At 39.1% G+C, this 19,310-nt stretch overlaps 1 protein-coding gene across 5 annotated transcripts; it reads left to right on the top strand.

The window, feature by feature from the left end:
• Positions 1-4,356: 4,356 nt before the first annotated feature.
• On the top strand, positions 4,357-17,640 carry plekhn1 (pleckstrin homology domain containing, family N member 1). Of its 5 annotated transcripts, none has more exons than XM_041799674.1 (16): positions 4,357-4,504; positions 6,216-6,303; positions 6,431-6,592; positions 7,561-7,641; positions 8,048-8,138; positions 9,978-10,111; positions 10,635-10,784; positions 11,769-11,849; positions 11,971-12,046; positions 12,309-12,454; positions 12,741-12,893; positions 13,602-13,844; positions 14,384-14,539; positions 14,848-15,090; positions 15,317-15,377; positions 16,501-17,640. In XM_041799674.1, the coding sequence occupies exons 1-16, from the start codon at positions 4,431-4,433 to the stop codon at positions 16,683-16,685; spliced, it is 2,124 nt and encodes a 707-aa protein (XP_041655608.1). In that variant the 5' UTR covers positions 4,357-4,430; the 3' UTR covers positions 16,686-17,640. The 5 variants fall into 5 exon arrangements, with proteins under 5 accessions (XP_041655608.1, XP_041655611.1, XP_041655609.1 ...); XM_041799677.1 differs by having other exon boundaries at positions 6,213-6,303; positions 13,602-13,772; XM_041799675.1 differs by having other exon boundaries at positions 6,213-6,303; positions 14,851-15,090.
• Positions 17,641-19,310: the final 1,670 nt, after the last annotated feature.

The following is a 19,310-nucleotide window of genomic DNA, read 5'->3' as shown; positions in this document are numbered from 1 at the left end:
TGTAGTCAGAGCTTGAAAAAACTTCCTGTCTCATAGTTGCATCTCACAGCAACCCCTCTCACCATTCTTGATTCACTTTGCCATTTGGTTGGTTTACATTTGTGACTGCTGGGTGTGCGGAGTGCTCTGTGCTCTCATTGGTCTGCATCGGTGATGTCACAGAACAAATCATAGATGGCAGGACAAAAATCAATCATGCTAGAATTTCTGTCAGAAGGTTGTGAGGTGTCTCAGACGTTTCCTTGTTTGTCGTTCTCTATGACTTCACTATCATTACACAAGACAGAGCAATACATTTTAGGGCACTGTAGTTTACAGAACCCATTACAGCCAGATCAGGTTGTAATCATGCTGAAAACTTCTAATTTGGCTTGGGTTTAATTCTGTTAGCATAAAGCATAAAGTTTAAGGTATCATGTTGCCTAATTCTCTAATTCTAAATCATCATTTTGAATGTATTTAGAAAGGGTTGCACTTGCAGTCTCTTGTGCAATCAATGGAAAACTAACATGAGGAAGTTTCATTCTGCCTGATAACTGCTATATTCTTGATAAAGACGCAACGATGCACCTGAAACACAAACTGAAACTGGTCTGACGTCACAGTAAAAATCCCTGCTTGCTCTTTCCACTTGGATTTCTTCCTTTTAACTTGACTAACAGTGGGATAGAGAGGTGAGTCATCAAGCCGTCTGCATGTCTGTTCACGTTCATCTACCTGGTTTCCCACGATAATCCTTAAGGTAAGAGAGGAGATCTTTGTAAGATTTATTTTTTGGGCTTTTTTGAGGTTAGGACAGTGGATAAAGTCTGAAACTAGGGAGAGTAAGAGTGGAGAATGTCGTGCAGGAAAGGAGCCACAGGTAGGTTAGAATTGGGGCTGTCTGCTTTAAGAACAACAGCTTGTGTACATGGGGCATGCAGACTTAACCATTAGACTACAGGTACCCAAAAAAAGCGATTCTGATCATTTCTACCTTGTCTTTGGTGGAATAAAGAAATTTGGTCAATGGTTTTAGTAGAGCAGGTCTTAAAACAACAGCACACACAAGACTCAGAGCAAGTTTTATCTTTCTTTTTTTGTATCTTTCAACTGACCCATCAAAGTCCTCTAAGGGAAAAAATGTAATCAAGCACTTCACCCTGTAACCAAAATTATTATTATCTAAATAAAGTCTTACCTCTCTTACTTACCATATTGAGCCTTGAGCTTATAGCTCTTGTTTTAGTATTCATAATTTATTATTGGCTCGTAGCCTATCAAAACTGAGAATAAGAAAGTAGTTTAATATAAATTACCAAGGCCTTTAATCATCTTGGGCTACAAACAAATAAGAAAAGATCATTTACAAATAATGGATTTGTTTTTTCCTCATTGGAAGACAAATTCTGTTAAAAGGATATATTTCAAAAGTGAACGTGTGTTTTGGTGACCATGCCTTTAATTTAACATGTTAGCGGCATTAGGGGAAGATTTCATACATTTCTTACAATTTTAATTTTGTTTTATGTAGAATAAGCCCTTCTCAGAGTTCTCCCGTGAGTGAATCAATGTAAGATCAAATGTAGTTGATCAATTTTATCTTCATTATGATGTGATACAAACTTTCTCCATGGTCACATATAAGTTAATTATCATAGAGGTGGATTATATCAAGCACCAATGCAGTTTAATCACAATTTTTGTTGATTTAATTATCCTGGGCTCTGAGGCCTGTCAAACAAGGTTTCAGAGAACAACAAAAGAGGACCGAAGCAGCTGAAAGGGGACGACTCTACAGTTGGTTTTTAACAAGCTTATGACTGTTGCTGCCTCAGGTGCATCCGTTTGAATAATCTGGTTGAACAGGTTGCCATTACCCGACAAACGCTGTGCACGTTTTATCCTATGACAGCAGCTCGCCACAGACAGTGACCTAATTTCTGAGCAAACACTGGATGATCATGAGTGTTTGACTCTTCTGCATGATTGTTTGACCATGTCACTATCTGTTTAAGGAAAACAACTCTGAAATTACATGTTTTCTACGGTGAACTGTAATGGTTACCAATCGTAACTTAATTGTTGGTAGAAATGGTATAAGGAATGTTGTCTTCAATGGCTATTTGATCAAAATGAATGCTTTAGTACCTTTAAATGATCCCTTTAGAAGAGAAGCCAGTCAACGGGATTTGTTTTAAAACATTTTTGTTAAATATGTTTCTCTTGTATGCTGTCTGAAACCTTTAAAGGATGTACTTTTTACACGCAAACAAAATGTTTGCATACACCTCTTGCCCTATGAAAACTAGAGCCTTTGAATACATAGATTTCCTGTTTAAACAAGCATCCTCCTGAACACCTACTGACTGATAAATATACAAAAATTGACAAGCTAAGTAAATAATTACATTGAGTAAATCCAAGATTTTTTTGCATTCACATTACTTTATTTGACAGAGATGCTTCAATATAACAGATGTGTTGCAGAGAGTTTATAGCCAATGCTATGTTCTAAGTCTTTTTCCTGGTTAAGATTTTGAGTGAAAAGTGCATTAAATATACAACATTCAGTATTGTTATAACAGAATTCTTCCATAAATGATGATAAGAGGTGGAAAAAGGACACAACTATTTTACTCAGGTAAAAGTACAGTTACTCTGGTTAAAATTTACTCAAGTCAAAGTACTGGTTTATAAAGCTACTCAGGTATAATTTAAAAAGTATTTAATTTAAAGTTGACTTTAAGTACTGAGCGGCTATTGAGGAGTTGTACAGTAAATTCTCGTCTTTCATTCTTGGCAAGAACAACAATAGATCTCCAACCAGGTTGTTAAGGTAAAGTCACACCTCCATAATGAAGTAAAATATACAGCAAAGTTGCCAGGGTTGATTAAACTCATAAAGAGTTAAATTTAACACTAAAAGGGTCTATACTAGTCCACAATACACATAGTTAAACCGCACTTTTAAAGCGCTAAATATTTAACAACATGACAGAATTGCAGTGCTCCTGAAAATCAAAGTGGCAAGGTGGTCCTCACTCTAAGAACAAAGCAGAGAATCAACCTTATAGCAAAGCAATGCATTCTAATGCACTATGCATTCTTTGAGAGCACTTAGTCACAGGTGGTAACTTGGTGAATAACTTCAGCCATGGTGCAAATGTCTCTCACATCCACAAATGACAAAAGAACCCCAGGGATTACTGTAGCAGTAACAGGCAACATCTAAAGACAACTAAACACTCTGCTCAAGGGGATGATTGGAAACATCGCTCACACATTCTCCCAGAGTTGAAATCACAGTGGGCGGAGCTTTGATCAATTGACTCTTTACAGAGTCAAACTAACACTGGAGGATCAACACTGTAAAATAACTCCAACACTGAGGACCATTTCACTCAGAGTGGAGTTAAAAATTTCATTTTGGGAGTTAGAGTCCACACAGAAATGTTGAACCGTTGGATACAAACTCCCCAGTTTTTTGTTGTGTACAACAGCTGTTTCGGGATTTGATGTGGAATCATTCTCTTTGTGCTACTGTGTAGTCAACAGAGGAGGGACAAAGTACACGAGTATTGTACTTTAGTACAGTAACAGTTACTCTGGTTAACACTTACTTAAGTAGAAGTCAAAGTACTGGTTTCAAAATGCACTAAAAAAGTATAAGTACCCCACTCAGTTTAAGTAATTTGAGTAAATGTAACTAGTTACTTTTCACCCCTGATTGACAAACATCATGAGAAATAAGACAAAGAAGATGGCTATTTATCTGGTAGTTCAAACTTCTGATGACAAAAAAAAATTCAAGTGAAGTTTGTCTCTTTTAAACTACTATAGAGTTCTCTCTTTATAAAACAGAAAAACACAACGAAGAGACAACTGGAGAACATCATTTCTCAGATACAAGTGTGTCTAAATGTAGTCTCTGTTTTAAGTATTTGGGCTCATAATAAAAACTACTTTAGTGCCCGTGTTTTCTTGTCTGGGCATGCCAGTGGAAGCCCCCATCTTCTCTTGATTGTCACACACCATCCAGTGTGTTTAGTGACCGCTGATTACACTGGTGACCCATCAATGAGCTCCATTTGGCCTCTGGAAGGTGTGAAATGGCACACTTCTCCCTGAACCCCCGTCTTTGTTGTTGGGATTGCTTTAACAGACAGGGGCAACACACAGAAGGTGTGAGCACTACTGGTTATTCACAGCACACACACACTCACACACACACACACACACACACAAAGCCTGTGACGCAGCCCCAAACTCCTCCCCTTTTACGCAGACACATTCTCATCAGCCGGACTATACAGCCTTCACCCTACCCACCTCTCCCTCAGTATAAGTCTGACTTCAGGAGGGAGAGCACTGCGCTCTTGGATTACACATCACAGAAGGATTTACAGTTTGTCTACAGAGAAGCAGAAAGCCTAAAAGATCACAGCAACATGGGGAGCAGCATGTCATGTGTCCCCCAACACAACTTCAGATTCTCCAGCAAGAGCTTCATACGCAGAAACAGGTAAGTACAATCCCACTAATCCAAGGATTCATGTACTTGTGTCAGTGTGTTTCCTCTACACAGAGCACATGTCATGCCCTTGACTGACGTTTGTTATTTTAGACTCTGCTTTCAGCTGGAAAGAATTCTTGCTATTTCTCAGGGTTTGAATAGAAGAGTTAACGAGAGGTTGTGAATTTTGTAGGGTCAGGATCAGGATCATATGGTTATACAGGATAGTCTCAAAGTCATGCCTGAGAGTTTCCTGACAAGCCAACAGTGTCAATGATCCAGTTACCATTTGCCTCCTATGTGCATCTCTGTGAAGATGATCTGCCAGCTGTCTGTGAATCTGGTTTCCCTCCAAAATCAGGACCTGACCCCTTCTTTATCACAAATCACATGCAAACAGTTACACTTAATTACTTATATACGTTTGTGAGACGTGATCTAAAAGTGAATAGCTTATAGTCCACTGTGCTGAAGACTTTAACATGAGTAATGGGACAAAAGGTGCCAATAATGTTTGTTTTTAGGTTTTGATCAAATTTTCTTAAAAAAGCCAGGTGTATATATGTCCAGGCATGTTACTCCAGGTCCAGCCCACTTTGCTGGACCTCCACATCTGATACTAATTAGCCTCTGCTCAGGTCCTTTCCCCTGTGCTCTGTGAGGATTCAGTTTTCTCAGTTGTGAAGCTCTCTTTCTAAGGTTGCCCTGCCTCCTTTTTATTTGAAAACTGGTCTGAAAAAAAGCCAACGGCTCTCGCTTGTACACAGATACACCATTCTAGTTCAGTCAGTAACTTGGCATGGACAATACCGTTCTTGTTTCCCTTGTTCCGGTGGATCAGCCAGGGCTCAGGTATTCCCATCAGAGGAGGGAATGCAAAAGCAGTGACTTAGAGAATGTGAGGAGTGCAAATTCCCTACCTGTCTATTACCTACATTCCTTCTACATGCTGTGACTGCTAATTGCATCACCGTGCATTGTTGAAGCACTTTTCTCTTTTATATTTTGTTAAAGAGAAATGGCAGAAGAATAGTATCGCTCAATTAACACTCATTAATGATTGATGATGGAGATGGTATTCCTGAATAAAAAGGCCTTGATTCCCACCATGCAAACAAAAGCCTGCGTTGTTACACCAGGACACTGGCACACATGGGAGCAGATAAACTGCAAGCTGAGATTGTAAAAGTAGTTCATGAGTCTTATCATTTCAGTGAGGGAGCTTCCTCGTATAGATCTCGCACCAGTGGCAACAGATGAGGGTCATGCAAAACAAAGAGGTGCATTGAATGCTAATTTTCCTATGCATATCTGTAAGATCAGAAACACAAGACTTGATTGTTCGCATCATTTAAATGGCTTGCATTGATGGAATGAGGGCAAAGGAAACAGCTAATTTATTAAAAAACAAGACACACACACCATGGTTTAAAGTCATTAATCAGCCATGTAAATTGAACTCTGTCAGCAGTTCAGGATTCAATGCAAATTGATTTCTACAGAAAAAGGGCAAAAGCAAAGAATAAACTCACTGACACCAAATCTGATATGCAAAACTACATTTGAGTCAACTTTCACTATGACAAGAGAAGACAACAAACTCCCTTAACAGGGAATATTCTGAATTGATTTTGCAGGTGGGAACTGAACAGCAAACAGAATAAAAGGTAAACACTGTACAGTGAGTGGTAACACATGGTTCTCCTCTTTCTGGCAGCAGTCGCCTGTTTCGCAAGAAGAATCCCCAAGAGGGTCAGGAGAAGTCAAACAGCATCATCAATATCCTGTGCACTGTCACCCCTCGTAAAGTAAGAAACTCCATCATCTACATACGAAACTAAATTATTGTTGCATAAATGGTAACCTGTGAGTGACATGACGGATAGTTTCTTCAGATTTTTTTTTTAACTTTTCTTATGTTGTGTGTGGTTGCAGGAAATGTCCCATAAAGATCTGCAGACAATAGAGAACATTAAATGGGACCCTCCATTTCCATATGACCCAGCAAGCGGCTGGAAGAAGAGCAGCATCAATGTGAAGAACTACGGACGGATGATTCACAGCTCCAAAGTTCGTTTCCGCTTCCTCCACTGCCAGGTGAGTGGAACACAATAACTTTTTTGATGACTCTTATGGTGTAAAAACAGGAAAGCAACAATAAAAGAAACAAAACTAATGCTGCACAATCCACATTGTGGTTAATGAGGTCTTAAAAAATGACCAAGCCTATTGTGACACATCACACCAGTCATCTATGCGAACACTAAGTGTCAAAACAAACATTAAAAAAACTATGGAGAGCAACAGGATGTTACTCTGGGACCGCCGAACACACTGAAACTTACTGCTGGCACTGACGTGGTGGCTGACTGAATAATCCATCAGTTTTCCACAAAGCGGACCGCAGCCTGTGTTTGGACATGCTCGCTGCTGTGGTTGTGAAACATCTCTGACAGAAAACCTCAGGGTAGAGAGAGTAACTCTGATCCCAGGAACTGATAGAGGACACGACGGCTCCTTAATGCAATTTGTTAGAACTGTGACACAACAGCTCTGTCAAAGTAAAAATGTTTGATTTAAGGAGTAGAGTCATGACAGGAATGGAACAAGTTGTGAAGTTACATAAATCATATAAGTGTTGCCATTCATGAACTTGTCAAAACTCTAAATCAGATTATCCCCTGTATTTACTCCATGAATCAGCCGGTGATACAAGAACCTGATGTACCCATATCAAACAATCATCTGGTATAAAACCCCTGGGAAAAATATTAATTATAAATTTGCTCTGTGTTATGGTTACTAAGCTCCTTAGAAGTTAATTTATACCCACAGAGTCATTCTTTTAAAAATAATTACTTATTATCTTTATAAAAAAAAAGTGCATTAAATTGTGAAATCAGCTGCTGTACTATTTAGCCTGGAATCAAAATATGTGGGTTTAGAATGCACATTTTGATAGCAATGTAAACTTTTGGTTTCTTTGCAAGATATTAATTAATCCTGCACGACAGGACTAATTTTTATCGAAACTGAATCATTTCAATTTCACGTTATTTCTGCAGGATGTACATGATTGCTACCTGGATCTCTTCCAGACACACCTTCATTTTGTCTCCAACAACACAAGTGGATTGACATACCAGGTGAGTTTCATTTCAGCAGGCATTAATCACAGTTCTTCCTTCCAACTGGGGGTTTTTAAATGTCTTAGAGAATCTCTGTTTATTTAATACCTCTAAGGGTATCGATTTCATCTTATGTAATTATACTTTATGACATGAATACCCTGTCAACCAGGAGACATGTTTGTAAGCAAAAGGATCATAATGTTTCTTCAAATTTCTCATGAAGCATGAGCAGTCATTAATCATCATTTTATGGTGTCTGTTGAGAGCTCAACTCTCAGTTAAGCTAAGCACCTGTGTACAGTGTTAGTCAGAAAATAGATGACGATGAATGAAAGACAGACATGGAAACATCATTGACTTATCGGGCTGATCTCACTCCCATGGTGATTAATTTATTTGCTTTTTCTTGGTTTGTGTGCAGGGAACTCTGCCTTTGAAAGAAATCACCATCTGCAACCTGCAGCAGAACTGCAACCACAGCCAACCCGAAGAATTCGCCTTCCAAATAAACGGTAAGTTTGACCTTACAAGAGAGGACACAAGTGGGTGTTTGCACAGAGCACTGGAATGTCATAATCATCTGTTTTAAATTTTATTGGTTATGTTTAATGTAGCTAATCAGTCAGGTAGACTTGAAGCAGCTAAACCAGCAAGTTGTCAAGAAAGAAAACAGGAAGTGAAGGGAGGCCTTGTTTGTTGGTTCATATTTATCTTAATTCAATACAATCTGTAACGGTTCTGTTATTGCTGTAGTGTTCTGCCATGTTTGCACCTCCTATCAGTTATGTATCAAAGTAAAACTTTCACTTTCGACAACCAGTAAGATCTTGCATTATGTTCAAACTCGAGCATTTCCAATGTTTCACATTCCAGTGATACAAAGGTGCCGCGACCCTCTTCACCTTCACTCAACCCCAAGACTAACTAGAGCTGGGCCCCCTTCAACCTTGGTCAGGGGGCCAAACCAGCCTTAAAGGTCCTGCTTGTTAGACAACAGGTGCACTTCAGTCGGCCCAGCTGTCGCCCAGAAAGGCCCAGCTACTTCTCTCAGCCTTGTCACTGTATATAATCTATAGCACATTCCAAAAAGTGCTCAGGTTAATGTCTGGTGTAAATGCCACTTAGCTTTTGAACTCTGAGAGGGCAAAAATATTTGAAGCTTGATTTCTTTTCATTAAGTACAAATAGGCTGCTGTCATGACCAGGACTTGCAAGGGACACAAAAAGGGAGAAACAGTATGTAAAATAACTTATAAGCAACCCAATCTCTGAAAAATCCCTCTCTGTGAGGAAAATTGCAGTGTCTGTGTTTATATTTCCTTATCTTTGTCATCTCAAAAATCTCTGCTGTCATAATATTTAATCTTTTTGGTAATGCTTTCTCATTTTGACATCACAGTTTCCTGCATTAAGCTTGTTATTTTAAGCTATTATGTTTCGGATGGTGTTACAGTTAAGCTTAAACTTTAATTCATCTTATTGGATGCATCACAGACAGGAAGCATGAGGAGGAAGCATGATGAAATTCCAAGTCAAGTGAGAAATCGGATAGAGATTTCCTCCCAGTGATCTGCATCTTCCTCTCAGGAGCAGAAAACATGAATCAGCTTAGCGTAAACGGTGTTTAAAGAGTTCAAGAGTGACGAAGCAAGCACAGCACGACGCAGTGTGTCAAAATTCCCAGAATCCTTCACATGGTTTAAATTAATGTGGCTGTTAAAGTTAGATAATGGTAGCTAACTTCTTCTAACAACAGTTAAATGGCTTGTAAAGTGACTGAAAGGAGGAATGAGAAAAAGCCTCATAACTTCTTTAAATGTAAAAAAAAAAAAAAAAAAAAAGCTTTTAGGGCAGTGTTCTGTCAAGGTCCACACTGAAGAACTGGAATGAAGAGAAAGGCATCAGATAAGTCCACATAACTAAGATTAGAGCTTTATGAGGAGCAGTAGCTTTGCTACAATTCCTGACAAAAATGGTTCAAAGCCACGGGGATGGAAAAAAAACAGGCAACTTGTGCTGGTATGTGTGGGATTGTTAGAGAGATTCCAGCTTTTTCATCCCAGGTCTGGCTCATTCCCCCCTTGGTGAGCAGTGTGTGGGAGGATTAAATCTGCCATGACTTAAATTTCATACCAAGTAGGTCAAGGGGGAATCTTCCAAAGTGGTCTTACATGTATATAACTGCCTTGAAATGTGTTAGCATTTATTGTAAAGATTACATAATGTGTTGTAAACAGCTACTGAAGCAGACTGTAACAATCATTAATGATTGACAACCATGGCGGCAAGCTCAGACAAAGAAAGCCTAGTTGACACTCTCTTTTTGACCTTGTTGCTTTTGTGCCCTTCAGGTGTAAGCCTAAACCCAATCATCGTGTACTGTGCCAACCAAGAAGAAATGGACTTGTGGTTTGGCCTGCTTAAAGAAAACATTGAGGCCAATGGAGGAACAGCAATCGCACCTGAAAGCTACACTAGAGTGAAAGTAAGTTCATAAGCATTGTTTTGATGCCTCTTCACTCAAAGTAGCCATTGTATTGTTTTACAAGGCTGCAGAGAACTGGTTCTTAAAATGCAATAAGGATTAATATCCCTTCTTTCAAATTCAAATAAGAATATGAGTGTGGTCATCTTTAATCCACCTGGTGTATTTGCCAGGAAAAATGGTTCAACTGCTTCTGATAAAACAGGGTGTGTGTAGATTTGGTGAGTCAAGTGGGTCAGTGTGGGCTCACCCTGAGGCCTGGATACTAAGGAGCGGCTCTCACTGTATCACTGCCTACATCAAAGTATCCTTCACATCTGAAGAGGGTTAAAGTGCTGACTCCTCACCCACAGGTGGGAAACTGGCTAATAAAAACAAATGAACCTTGATGAGGACACACAGGCAGAAGATGATACAAAAGACTGACATCTGGACATTTCCTAAACCAACAGGTTCAAATTAGCTAAAGGGAGGGGCTGTTAATACTGACTTTACTGATGACCTTCCTATGTTCCTCCTACAGATAAACCAAAAAGAGCCTCCTGAGGGCAGAGAGGAGTTGAGAAATTCTGTCAACAGAGAACCCATCTACGAGTGGGAGGGCTCACAGCGGGACAGCCTGGGCCCCATCACCTATGTCACCAAAGTCCGACTGCAACACTTGCCCTGCCAGGTATGATGTTTCATGAAATCACAGCTGCTTACCAACACTGAATCACTCTGACCTTACACTTTATCTATTCCCTTGTCCATGTATGGAAATATACAATGCAGCACACTGTAACTTGTGCAACATGCATGTTTTCAAAATGGGAATTTTTCCCATGGTGAACAAAAGCTGGTTATCATCATCTCTTAATCCAGGTGACTCACATAGTTTTAACATTGCGCAACACACATTACCTCAACACAATACAAGGAGTGAGAAGGTGGAGTTCATCTTTTAGCAAATTGTTGTGCTGCATTATCTTAATGTCCTGTTAAGGTGCGACAGTGTCCAACACCTGTAAGAGGTAAATCTACTACTGCTTGCAAACTAAATCAGACCTGCCACAAATGAATAATGCTGACAAAGCCCCAAATCACAGCCAATTACAAATACAGTCATGACACAACTTGTGAAGATACCAACATTTTATTCTCTGTGGGAAACAGCGGCAATCCTATTGAAGTATGTGAGATTTAGGGCCTGGGTGTGTGAGAGGCATTCGCCCGGCTCACGCAGTGACTCGACTCACCTCACAGCTGGAATGTCAGCTGTCTGTCCAGACACACCCTCTAAGAGTGAGAAGAAACATAAACTCTCTGTCTGCCGCACCCTCTAACTGGTGTGAGTGAAGGGCCCACTGGGATTTAAACTTTGTCTCTAAATAGAGTAGTACCAAGTTTTTAATACACGAGCAAGGTCTCATAAACTGTGCATATTTCAAAAATCATCTCATGTTCACATAAGAAAGACAGCTCTAGTTCTCTGGGCTTGCTTCTTCATTTTAGAAAAAATGTCAGGAACAGTCAAAACTAAGCCTTATAGAGATTCTTTGTTATTTTGTAGAGCTTGTCTTCTGCCTTGCAAACAAAGGGAGAAACAAAAATACACTATTACTTTGCATAAGAATAACTTCAATTGCAAAGTTAACTTGCTGTCTTGTGTCCACAGGTACAAAGTGAAAGACTGCTGGTAATGTACCCATCAACACTGATCATCCTATCAGAGGAAAACGATGGACTCTTCTATAAGGTAACAGTGACCTCCTTCTGAACTTTTAACCTTAAGCTTAATTATAATCTAAAGATATGTGTGTACAGTATTTCCAGTGTATGCGTCAGACAGTTTTAGTAAAGAGGCATTATGATTACAGGGAAAACTTCCTCTCAACATGATTACTGTGACCACACCTTGCCAAGATGTCAAGCCAAACACTTTTATGATTGAAGGTAAGTACATTGAATCACCACTCTAATGCCGCCTCTCTAGCACACTGGCACTAAAGACATGTTAAAGGGATTTTAATGACCACATTCTTATGCATGTTTTAACACTATGCGGCCTTTTAAATGAATACATGAACGTCAGTGAGTGTAACCCTCCATGAATGAGTTGGTTTTATCCCTACTGAATGACAATCTGACTATAGCACATTCCAGTGAGCGACTGGACCAAATGACAGGCTTTGTCCTCCCCCTCCTCTCTTCTCAGGAAAGCTCATCAACCCCATAGTGGTGTCGTGTCTGGATAGGACCGAGTTCTGCGACTGGATCCAGCATTTTAAAGCTGCTGACGTGCCCGTTCTCAGCCCCCCACCCCCTGTGTATGACATCATCTACACCCCGACACACAGAGAGGTGAAGCCTGTCTTCCTTCATTTTAGACTAAAAACAATTAAACCAGTCGATACAGTTGATGACCCAGGACTATTAGACAAGCCATCTCCACATGGGTTGTGAACTTCCATGCTGTGTCAATTTAATTTTGAGAAAGAATAAGAAAGAAGACTAAGAACACAACCCCTACTTTTTTGCTAATAACAGAGTAAAAATAAGTGACAAATTTGAGTATATATATCACACTTTCTCATTTGCTTCAATTGAATCAAAACGTATTAACACATATTTTCCATTTCATTTTTAGGCTCCACAGTGTGATAGGTGGAGCGGAAACAGCCAAGGAAGAGCTGATTCTTTCAAGTTCAGCCAGTCAACAAGTGGATATGGGTCCCACAACATTCAACTACCTATTCATGAAGACAACCCTCTGTCTCCAGGATATACTGAGCCCCTCTGTGTAAGTCATCTCAAGATTCATTAACTTTGAGCTAAAAACTTAATTAGTCTAACCAACAATACACATTTTTTAGCATCAAAACAAATATGGCAGAGGAGTTAGTCCCACATGCAAAAAACAGTGTTTGTTTTGGTGTGGCTGTACAGGGACACCTTTCTTTTACTTCGTTAATTATTAACCAAGGTTTAAAGACCAAACTGCTCCTGTTTCTAAGGCTTAGGTGATCATCCTCAGGTCTTTTAGTAAAAGAAATCATTATAAAGAACCAAAACAACATAAATCCATCAAAAATAATAACTATATCAGGATATAAGAAAGCTTTTTTGCTAACTCTATTCAGCAGTCAAAAGTTTGCTTCATAATGCCACAAACTTTTGTACTACTAAGAAGTACTATCACGCTCTGCATTATCAGGACCTTTTTTTTTGTACCAAACTCCCAAGAGAGGCCAACAGACATCCAATTAGCTTAAAGCAGAAAGGGCTCAGAGCCCAGATGTCATGTTGTTGCTACTTTCTGACCTGACCAACCCAATTAAATTGATAAAACATTTTCTCTCACATTAGCTTGAAACAAGGTTAAAAGAAAAGAAAAAAGCAGGAATGTTGTTGAAAACTTTCTGTAGAGAGGAGAAAAAGTTGTGTTTGTTGTAATAAAACTTGATGTCTCTTGTCTGATGTTTGTCTTCTGGGTGTTTCTCTCTTACAGTACAGCGCCAGTCGTCCCTCGTCCACTGAGACTGCCCGCCTGGGCAGCAGGACCAACAGCATGTCTTCCCACACCAGACCTGAGCGTGACCTCCGACCTTTGTCACTACGCTACTCCTCCCCCCAGCGCACCTCCTACCTCCAATCTGCAGAGAGTTCAGCACTATCCCAGGTCTATAGCACACCCTACTCTGCACTACATCAAGCCAGCCCACAGCGGCTGGAGAAAACCCCACTTGTCAAGGTAATTCAGTCTTGCGTTTAACTTGATAACCTAATATACCCCTGAAGACTGTTGACTTACTTTACATGTCATGTGTGCTGTCACCAAAATAGAAGCACCAAGCAGTCAACTGAGAGAAGCAATCATGTATATAGAGTTAACAGATGGGTTAATGGCAGCATTTAAACAGAACTAAGGTCCAAAGATCAATTTTCTTTATGATGCTTGAACTTCAAGGTCAATCATAGTTCATAAAGCCACTTTCCCTTACTGTGAGGCAGTTAATAGTGCAGTTTCACAAAAAACTGACAACTGAAAGCAGAATCGTAAGAGCCCAGATTATTCTCACAGATGCAGTGCTGCAGTTCATGAGTGACACTCTTTCATACCTCTTCTTAGTAATCTGATCTGAAAGCAAGGCTTATGTGATTGCCTTCTGCAAAGCCATAAAGCATTAAGACAGACAGGGAGATGGAAGCAAATGATCACTCTCATTTCATCCTAGCATTACTTGGTGTTTAAAGTTAACTCTTGGATCTCTTCGAATCTTTTGTGATCAGTCAAACAGCTGGAGCACCCCTCAGACAACCCTGAACTACTCCCTGAACACCCCCCAGCGCCACTCCGACATGTGTGCTCCCAGACAACCCTTGTCACCCCTGTATGATGAGCCCTGCAGCCCCGAAATCTACTCCATGGAAGAAGCCCGGTCAACGGTATGTGAGTCAGCAATACTGGGTCCATTAGTTCAGTTTAGACCTGTGCAGTCTGTCTGAAATCAAGCAGAGCAAACAGATAAACATGTTAAAAAAAGATGTAAAATCAAGCTCTGTAAATGTAGTGACTTTAGAAAATCATTCAAATTGTAACCATTTTCATTTTCAAAACGAATAAACTACAGTTTTACTTTTTTTAGCATGAGATCCTCTAAAAGTATTAATCATACAAAATCCTGTTTAAGATACTCAAACTACTTATTAAAAAATATTTTTCCAGTACTGATATGGTTCCTTCTGTTCTTTAGCAGCAGGGTTGGCAAGAGCCCATTCAGCATCAGTATCACTTCGGCCCACAGCTCACATCTGCCCCTTTCCAGCTCAGCACCCCTCCCATGGGCAGGCGCTGCAGGAGAAGTCTGGTCCTGATCAACTCCCAGAGTCAGGCTCTGGATCTTGAGACAGAGAATTCTCAAAGGCAAGCAGAGCAGAGATCCAAGGCTGTGTCGAGGCTAAAGCTGCTGCCTGTGCCAGGCCAAATGCAAGAGCAGGTGAGAAAAACAGAGATACTTGTCTCCTAGGACTCTGGTTTTTAAAATGCTGAGCTACAGAGGGCATTAGTGCTGCGCTGTATGGTAGCAGAGCCTGTTTATATACTTGTTCTGCTGGTGATATTTGAACAGGTGTTAAACATGAAACAGATATTTAGTTACACAGGAATGCTGCTGTAAGTGATCACAGGAAGTAACTTTCATTTGTTTTCCCAACTGTTGATAGATTGTCAACCCGTCAAGCTCTGTGAGGAACTACTGTCAGAAACCCTACGGTTATTCACCAGGTAAGAATGAAAGACATACAAGGATTATGTAACCTTCTCCTGTTTGTTTAAATTTGTCAGTGTACAAAATTCAAGAGGAAATTTTACATACATGTAAAGGAATAAATGTGTATGAGTATTTTTTTCATCAATCAATAATTCAATCAATGTTTATTTGTAAAGCTCCAGTTCATATTCAGAGTTATCACAAGACACTTTACAAAGAGGGCAGGTCCAGACCGTACTCTTTATTGCATTATTAATCTAGACACAGTCAATGTCAATCCACATAAGCTCAGCACTAAGCAGCATTTAGCAAAGTTTCAGAGGCAAGGCAGACCAGACAGAAACCTTGATTCAACCAGACTCATACATATCCCATCAGCACGCTACATTTAACTTTAATTGTTAAACCCTACATTTTAAAACAACAAATGTTATTTCAAAAAACATAATGAATAGGTTTAAGTAAATTATTTGCAAGTGGACCTCATAAATATCTTTATATCAAACAAAAGGATACAGTTGACTAAACTCTTATTTGTAGGCAGACTAACTTGATTTGCAGCTGTTGTCTCACAGCATTATTTTTCCTCACAAGTATGAGTTATGCAAGCCAACAATGCCTGCAACCTTCACAAATATCACCAATGACGCAGAACATAGTTCATACTCTATTATACCTTAAATTAAACACTAGCTAGACTTTGGATCTGGTGAACTCTTTGGTCTGCCAGCATGTAGACACACGACTAAAGGATTTGGCAGGATGGACAGAGGCTAGTGTGGCTCTAAAGGCCATTTGTGTCAATGTCTCATGCAGGGGAAGCCCGCTGAAAGACAAGACTGTTTCAAAGACAGGATTTACTCCTTTACTGTGATTGACAGCACACAACTGGTTATGGTTGCATAAAATGTTGCAAGCTCTTTGATGAGCATATCTGCATGTTTTTGCACTACTAAAAAGAGAACATAAAAAAGGTGTTGCTCTAATGGCATGCCACACTACCAGTTTTACAGTAAGACTTTTTTGTTAGCCCATCACATCACAAGTGAGTTGGAATTGTGTCAAGTATATTCAAGCAGGGCGAGATTTGTCTTTGAATGCATGAGACTAACAGCCTGGGAATCTGCTCCTCTATAGATCACCATTCGTACCTCAAACCCACAGAACCAGATGATCAGGAAATGGACTATGACAACATTTGGGAGTACGACGCTGATACTGGAATGATTCAGCCAACGTCTGGAATTTCAACACACTGGACAGGATTAGACTTTGGGGCCACGGGCCTTGGTGCCATGGCAACCCAGCAGAGATGGTCATAAAGCAAAACAAAAGGCCGGCACTCGTCTGGACGTGTGCAAACAACCGATCCCTATCAGAGGGGTAATAAAAGCCTTCTAGCATGGCCCGTGTTACTTCTGCAGCGTACAGTATGAACCCAAATCCCAGGAAATGCACTGTTACACATCAGGTAGTCAAGCAGAGAAATGACTGGAGAAGGTACACAAAAAGAAGAGGCTAATTCTATAATGTAATATTTAATATTATCAAAGTGGTTAAGACTTTTAATGTCTGTTTGATATGTAGCATTCATGAAAGAAGACACGTGTGTAGATACTTTGCTTTATTTTGTTATTTAATATGTTTTATAATTGCACTAAAGATTTAATATGTAGTGCAAAAGCCGTTTTTTTTATATTTAAAGTCTTTTCTAACATGATGGCAGGATAAATTGTATTTTTATTCTTTGTATTTAAGCTGAAGCTATAAAAAGCATTCCTTCAGGGCTTGTTGTAGTAAAGGATGTATATTTTTGTAAATGTTGTAGATTTATTATTTTATCACACAACATTATCAGGCAAATAGATGTGGCGTATACTGACGGCTTTAAATGGTGCTAATATTAATATCATTACTACAGTGTACTGATACCAGTGTGGCCTTCATTTTCATTTTTGTTTGAGGTGTTTATTTATATTTGGAAATAAAGCTTGTTTCAAAATATGAGAAAATGTTTCTTGTGTTTATCCAATTTCTCAGTCTCATATTATCTTAGTTTTTTTTTTTTTTTTGTTGTAGCTAAGGCCAGATAAAAAGTACATACAGGCTTTAATCAGTGAATATTAAGGTAGACGTTTTTTAGGTTTAAAGCAAAGCAAAAATGGCAAACAGATTACTGTCAATGTTTTATTTATTAGTTATAAGACACCCAATTGCACTGTCCTCAAACTCATATGGAGCTGAAGAAACAGTTTTGTGGTATTTTGGTTGTAGACCTGTCCCTACTTTCCCCCTTGCATTGCCTAATGACATTCTTAAATGTAAAACCCAGTCATGACATGCACCAGGTCTCCAATTGCACCAAAAACTAAGTGGTTTATTGTTTTTGGTGCTGGAGTGCTGCAGCAGCTTCATGAGCTGTGATCTACAGCAGGAACACTTATATGTCTTGGTTCAGTTCTGCCACCTACTGGAGAGAAATGTGATTCCAAACAACAGAAAATCTGCTGTGGATATAAAGGAATGATACTGATTGAATAAGAAAATATTCAACACTTTAGTTTTAAAATCAGTACCCTAATGAGCTAGTAATGTTATCAGCATGATGGTGAAGAATTATAAACAACCTGACAGGCTTGGTTGTGATACGGCCATAATGAAATGAGCTTATGTTGCCCTCTAGTGTTTGAAAGCATCACATGCAGGTCTGAGGGCTTATGGAATAACAAGTTACATCCTAGCATACAAGTATCCTGAGTTGCATCCATATGTCCCTCACCAGTAACCTTCACTTATGCATTTGTTCCTCCACAAAGAGATGCACGGAGACTCAGAAGGAAATTAAAGGAAGGACAGAGAAAACAAGCAAATATATTTTAAAGAGAGACAAGATATCCTTCTCTCCATAGTTTTACATGAGGAAGAGTTCTTTTGTGACGAGGAAGACAGACAATCATCAGCCATTCTTCTTTAACCCTTGGAGCCCCAAGCCAGTTTTTGCTGTATTTGGTCTGCCTGTATTTTTATGCAAAAATGCATTTCTGAACCTTTTTAAGCACAATCAGGTTAAAAACATCTATTTTTTCAAGACAGCCTGGACTATCAGAATGCTTTGTGGCAGAGGGTAATCAGATGTTTGTGTGCAAATATGTACTGCACTGATTCTAATAAAATAAACAGTATAATCAGGTTTTGTTGCTGTGTGTTTCAGGGTAACAAACACTTGAACACAAAGCACAGCCTACATACAGACCATCTCTTCTCCAGCAATAATTATCATTAAATATGTATTATTTAATATGTATTTACAAAGAAGCTAATTAATCGTGTACTTATAAACACACTTCATTTACAGTTATAATAATGAAAATGATTCATTAAGTTTAGATTTTTAAAATATTTACATGTAAACACTATCAAACTTGACACTTGTAGACAATAATCTTTTTGTGAGCCTTATTAGATATAAAGACTGCCACTATATCAGACATTAATCTGCTTTATAGTCAAAAAAACAGGAAACAAATGGACATAAAATTCAAAATATTATCTAATAACCAGTGGAAATTTCGTTAGCAAAAACGGAAAATTTTTGTCAACTACCTTTTTTCATGTGGAAGGCTAGACTAGCTAAAAAAAGACCTTTGATGACAAAAACTGATGAAAAGTCTGTTTTCATCAAGTAGACTTAAGGGAACTGAAATGTTTAGTTTTTGACGAACATTCAAAATCCATGACATCCATGACAGGCCACACAGGACATTTCTCTATCTGTAGCTCTTCTGCCTCTCAGTTGTAGAAAGCATATAAAGTTTGGCAGAGCACATAAAACACAAAAGTATGATTACGCACCAGATTCAGTCAGAGAGAATAAATGTCTTGTCTAAAAGTAAAGACTAAAACTCAATCACTTTCCACAGACTAAAAGTGGACTATGTTTTTACCTT

This window comes from Cheilinus undulatus, linkage group 11, assembly GCF_018320785.1.
Source record: "Cheilinus undulatus linkage group 11, ASM1832078v1, whole genome shotgun sequence".
NCBI lineage: Eukaryota > Metazoa > Chordata > Actinopteri > Labriformes > Labridae > Cheilinus > Cheilinus undulatus.
This window is presented reverse-complemented; position numbering and strand designations above follow the sequence as displayed.